We start from the raw sequence: 6,000 nt of genomic DNA, 5'->3' as shown, positions 1-6,000 counted from the left end.
AATGAATGGGATAGACCCTTTGTTCCATAATTCTAATGTTTTTTTAAATTTAGAACCTTTCACACTCTACAGTTCACCTCTTCTAATAACACCATAACCCTTCTGCTTATGTCAGTTGTTAAATGCCCTCGCTGGGGTTATCGGTCGGTCCCTGCCAGGAGTGGGATCTGTACCTCAGGGAGAATGCTTTTGAAGACCAGTGTGCTCCTCAACAGTGGACTATCATGTTATATAAATCGGGACCAAGAAACAATTAAGTTTGTGTTATACATGTTCGAAAAATGCCCTTTTTGCAGGGTCACCCCAGATTTTTGCTTTCTGTTTTTGAACCGATTTCTTGTTGGCCACAGGTCTCTGTGCACCTCACCTCTGTTAACCAGTGGTAAAGTGATTGTACTCTCCCCTATAAGCACTTTAAAAGTGGGTTACACCTCATTGGCACAGGCAATTTACTTGTAAGTCCCTAGTATTTAGTACTACATGCACCATGACCTGTAAAGTAAATACTGGTAGTGGGCTGCAGCACGCATTGTGCCACCTAGGACTATACAACATGTCACCAGGCCTTCCCCTGCAGCCCAGGTGTGCAGTTTAAACTGCCATTCCAATCTAACAAAATACACCTTTTGAAGGTGTAAACCTACATTGTTAATGCTTATGTCACCCCTTCTTCTTTGCCTGTAACTGCCCAGCTGTCCAGTTCCAAGCTGACCTGCCATAGACCCTAGGGATGGCCTGTGCTGGATTACTAACCCCCCAACATGGTGCCACCCCCCCCCCCCCAAGGTCCTGAACCCTTGCACTCCTCCTGTCTCCAAACTGCAAGAAGTGATACTTAGAAACTTTTTGCCAACTTTCTGCCTGGAGAACCATTGGACACCTGAACCGCCTTCAAAGCTACTGCTCTTCATGTCAAATCGCCAGTTAGAATGAGCTTGTAGGTTTTCCGCGCTGAAGGAGATCTGACTCAGGAAAAGTTTCCAAGTCCCAACATAGTGGAATTCATCTGGACTTGGATTCATGTGGACAGATGTCGAGCAACAACTCATCGACCTTCCTGGGGACAAACTTCGGACTTCTCCAGCTCTGAGCTTTGCCGTGTCGTTGATGACCATACTGGGACCCTGCTTTTCACCAACCTGCCATCGTTTAGGCCACCTTTAGATCTAGCCAGCAGCTTACCTCGCTGACGGCTTGTTGCCAAACACTTTGTTTCCTTCAAAGTAGACTTTACATAGAGGTGAACCCAGTCCCTATACTCGACCTGCGATCCATCATAGTGGACATTAACTTTTGACTTTGACCAAGTCTACCACAATCTGATAACCACTGTTGGCTCTTTGTGCTTTTTGGTGCCATTTTCACTTAAATCTTTAAACATTTATACTTACAGTTCTACTAATGGGATTTTTGTTGTTTTGTGTGTCATTTCATTTATTAAAATAAAGGGTTAAACACAGATTTATTCAGTGACTTTTGTGGTTTACCCTGACAAGGACTGTGATTGTTGTTTGAAGTGGGTTCTCACTTCCTTCAACCAATAACCCAATTTCCTACAGCATGGTAAATGCTGGTATAAATCATCTCTCAGTCTTATAACACAAGAGTTATGATGGAATAACAGTAGCCTTTAATATAGCATTTCATAGCGCAGGACTGCAGTCTCTAAACCCTGTAAAAAACAGATGTCATACCCAGTTGGATGATGCACATATAGTGCATTCAGGAGAGATGATGTGTGCCCTGCCTCCCCTATAGACACACCTTCAAGAATTTCTGCTGTCTCTCATCCCACACGTTTTGTTTACTTTGTTGTGAACATTGTTTGGCTTCATAGCAGATGTATGACATTCAATAGGCAGAGTGCATCGTGGAAAAGGTGTGATGGCACCCAGCCATGCTCCAGGGCCTCTGACCCTTCACAGACTTACCCGGTGCTTAATTTGAGCCGGTTGTTTCCGGTGCTCGGCACCAGCACTTAATTGTCAACACCGGCACTTATAACAGTCTGCCAGATGGTGGCGCTGTTTGTCTAAATTAGAGAAGAACACAACATCAATTGTTTATTATTTCTATATACCTTAAAAAATGACTAACACCTGCTCCCCAGGTCATTTTTATTGCATTGGGGGTCTGGAATAGGCTGAACTGTCACACCTGTAGGCTGTGGTGGTTAGTAGTTGCGTTGGTTCTGTCATTGGCAGTGCTGGCAAGGGCAATGGGTTACAGATGCTGCAGTGGCCTCCTGAAAAGGGCTCTGGTACTTATTTTGTTTTACCAACTAAGAACTGGACTTACCAACCCAAAGTCAGACCGAAAGGGTGTTTACTGCCTGTCCGTCCGCTCTGTGAGTAGAGAGAGGATTTGAGGCCCTCACTTCTTACCTGCTCCTTTATGTCTCAGTAATCTCCTGGGCAGGGCAGCCTCACACCAGGAGAGGGCAGTGTGAATGCCTACATGCATTGTGACCACCAGAGGTGAGCTCCAATCCCACACACCGCCGGCCCAAAGACAAGGGGCAGGCAGAGGCCATGGTCTCTGCACATCAAGGGGTGTCCTGCGGTCCCAGTGGCTAAAAAATTGTGCACATTCTGGAACGAAGCTGTCACCAACCTCCAGGCTTCTCTGAAGGACAGGGGACTGGTCCAAGACGTCTACCCACTACCCATAGTTAGCAACTAATAAAATTCGTAAACCTTTCCACTGTATTAACAATGAACAAAACAGTACAGTTCATTAAACAGATCCAGATGCAGTTCCCTTCAAGCCTTCGCCTTGACCGAAACATCCTTCTAACACCCCAGCTCATTAGTAATACATTAATGCTTTGCACTGCACAACATACAAAAACACCAACGTACACACTAAAATACCTGTAGGAAGATATCTTTGGCACAAGATTTGCTGTTAATAATCCAGTATCAATAGAGGACTTTTATCCAAATTGCTTTATTTAACAAATGTTTGTGAGTACAATTATTAATACCCAATCGAATTTGGTACCCCTTTTAGCAGCCAAGGAAGGATGAAAAGCTGAGTCGACCATGCCTAGATCGAAACCTGTGACCTACAGATCACACAGAGAACTCAACAATGAGCGCTCCAAATGCTTAGCCTTCGTGGTTCCTAATTCAGATAATTTTCCCATTTGCTCCAGATTTGTGTTTCTGGTATTTGAGTGACACTGTGTCACTGTGAGGTAGCAGGCACAGATGGATGAGGTAAGGTGTTGTGATGAAAGGTGTGGTAGAACGTCTTCTGGAAGAGTGAGAGGTCACTTTGAGGTCTTCCATCTGAGCTGAGGAATGTCCTGGGATCTGAGGCGTTGACTTGGAAGAGAAGGAATGTCTGCATTGACCTCTGGTACTGAAATAGTTGTTATTCTGCCATCACCCAGGGTACAAACAAACTAATACCTACTTTTGGACAATCAAATGCAACTGTTACAAAATTCTCACTGAAACTCACACTTGAATGCAGCCTTACCAAACATTTTCATTGGAATTTACAGGCAGACTTTGTCACTGCTAACACTAGAACCAGATCTCCATCTTCAAAGCCTTTCGAGCAGTCACTGATCCATCCACACTTTTAGACTTTGACAAACACTCCGAACTGACTAATCAGACTCATAAATACCGATATCCCAATAAAAACACCCCAGACTCACCCCTATGGTGAGAAACATCACACTGTTGCTCACAACAGGAGCTCAACAATCACTTACAGTGACACACAGACCTTCAGAATTACCCCAAACTGATGAGGGCATCACCTGGGCACACCTATCACATCACTTATTGGTCTTTGGCATCACTGAGTCCAGTCGCCCGCTCGCAGGCATCCCAGAGTTTAGCAGCCAGGGCCATGTCTCTTGCTTCCTCACATGGTAGCACAAGTGAGCAATCGCTGTCGAAGTACTTTCCAGAGACCCCGGACACATCCTCCGCAACCGCACAGTATATGGTGCTCGATGCTCCTTCCTCAGGCGACTGCAAGATATGAGGCATTTCCCAGTTACTGCTATTGCATTGATTAACTTATTGCTCTTTTAAAATTTGCCATTTTATTGTACTTTGCAGAAACATCAAATTATTACAAAGTATAAGTACAGGATTATATGGTTAAAATGTTTGCATGATTTAAAAGAACGTCACATCGATATGGAGGGTGATATTTGGTGTTGTACACACCCAAAGCACAGTGACGTTATGGGCTCGATTCACAAAGGTAAACTTAGACCAAAAGTCTAATTTTACTACTTTTTGGTATTCAGAAAGGTACAGTTAGACCAAAAGTCTAACTTAGGCCAAAAGTCTGACTTTACTACTTTTCTGGAGGTAAAGTTAGACCAAAGTCTTACTTAGACCAAAAGTCTAACTTTACTACTTTTCGGTATTCACAAAGGTAAAGTTAAATCAAAAGTCTAACTTTACTAGTAATAAAGTTAGACTTTTGGTCTAAGTTAGACTTTTGGTCCAACTTTACCTTTGTATATTGGGCCCAGAATCTATCACCGATTTTCACTTCATAAAAATGATACAATGAAAAAGCACTAATCTAATGGGGACCATTAGGAAGAATGAGGTTGGAGACATCGCTATGGAAATTGGCAAGAAATCATTATATTGTGAGTCAGGTCTATTGCATCTGATTTACGTATTTGTATAATTTTCAAAGTTTGGAGTATTTAAAGTTATTACTGCTTGCAGAAGATGATCCCTTACACAATGAGCTAATTCTCAGGTGACATTTACTAACTCTGCTTTACGTGCACAAAGTTGTCATCCACCCAGTCTGATAACTACTATGTCCCATGGGACGTGAAGCATAATTGCTCCAGAGCATCAAACTATCATCTGGAACTAAGGTTCCTCTCTAAAAGTTATCCTTGCAGATTGATATACTAAACAAATGTTTCGGTTCTGAGTGAGATAAGGGAGACTTTATTAGTCCCACAGAATAAACACAAAATATATGATGTGCAGTACAAGTACTGGAGGATTAGTTACGCAGACTCTGATTTAGAAGACTGCACTTCTCAATTTCCTCGGATCGCATATGGCTGATTCCATTGGAGACGTTGTTGTAAGAAGTCAATTAAAAACAAAAAAGCTGATTAGTTGGTTCTTTTGTGTGCCTGTTTATATGGCGAAAATGTAAAATAAATATTTATGAACAGCTGTACAAGAAGTGAGAACTTTCATCAAGGAACTAAGGCCCACATTTATACTCTGTTGCACCAGATTTGCGTCATTTTTCTTTACGCAAATCCAGCGCAAACTAAACTCCATATTTATATTTTGGCGCTAGACATGTCTAGCGCCAAAATATTGGAGTTAAAGTCATTTTCTGCCTGTGGAAAACTACCTTGTGTCAATGAGATGCAACGTAGGTGTTCCCGGGCAAAAAATGACTCAATGGCCTATTCTCCTGTGCAAAAATCGCACACGGGAGGAGGAGGGCCTTAAATAATGGTGCTAAGCATGCTTAGCGCCAATCTTTAATGCCTGGGTACGGGCAGGGGTTAGGGGACCTGTGGGTCAGAGACCATGGAAACAGCCTAAAGGTGCGCTTCCCTGCCCCCAGGGACACCCCCACACACCCGCACCCACACCTGGAGGACACCTAAGGATGGGGGGGACCCATCCTAGGTAAGTCCAGGTAGGTATTTTTATTTTTTTTCAAAGTGCTATAGGGGGGCCTAACTTGGCCCCTACATGGCACTGTGTCCAATGGCCATGCCCAGGGGACATAAGTCATTGGGCTGGGGTGCATGACTCCTGCCTTTACTAAGACAGAAGTCATTTTTTTTACTTTAACCTGACTAGCGCCATTCTTTCATGCACAACCTTCAGTTTTCCCTACGCCTCCCCTGCTCGGTTAGCATCATGTATTTTGACGCTAACAGGGCGTTAGCGTGGCTAGCACCATTCCATAAATATGGCGCCCGGCCGGCGTCTTGGAATGGCGCTAGCCGGCGTTATACTTTTTCAAGCA

At 43.6% G+C, this 6,000-nt stretch overlaps 1 protein-coding gene across 3 annotated transcripts in view; it reads right to left on the bottom strand.

The window, feature by feature from the left end:
- Nucleotides 1–2,930: 2,930 nt before the first annotated feature.
- LOC138255868 (retinol dehydrogenase 14-like) overlaps nt 2,931–6,000 on the bottom strand; it is a 267,326-nt gene continuing 264,256 nt past the window's right edge. For all 3 annotated transcript variants that reach the window (XM_069205850.1, XM_069205846.1, XM_069205855.1), the window contains one exon: nt 2,931–3,992. In XM_069205850.1, coding sequence (XP_069061951.1) covers nt 3,798–3,992 — 195 coding nt within the window. In that variant the 3' untranslated portion in view covers nt 2,931–3,797. The remainder of the gene's footprint in view (nt 3,993–6,000) is intronic.

The sequence above is a fragment of the Pleurodeles waltl genome, chromosome 1_1 (genome assembly GCF_031143425.1).
Source record: "Pleurodeles waltl isolate 20211129_DDA chromosome 1_1, aPleWal1.hap1.20221129, whole genome shotgun sequence".
Lineage (NCBI taxonomy): Eukaryota > Metazoa > Chordata > Amphibia > Caudata > Salamandridae > Pleurodeles > Pleurodeles waltl.
The sequence above is the reverse complement of the archived record's forward strand: the minus strand, read 5'-3'. Positions and strand labels throughout refer to the sequence as shown.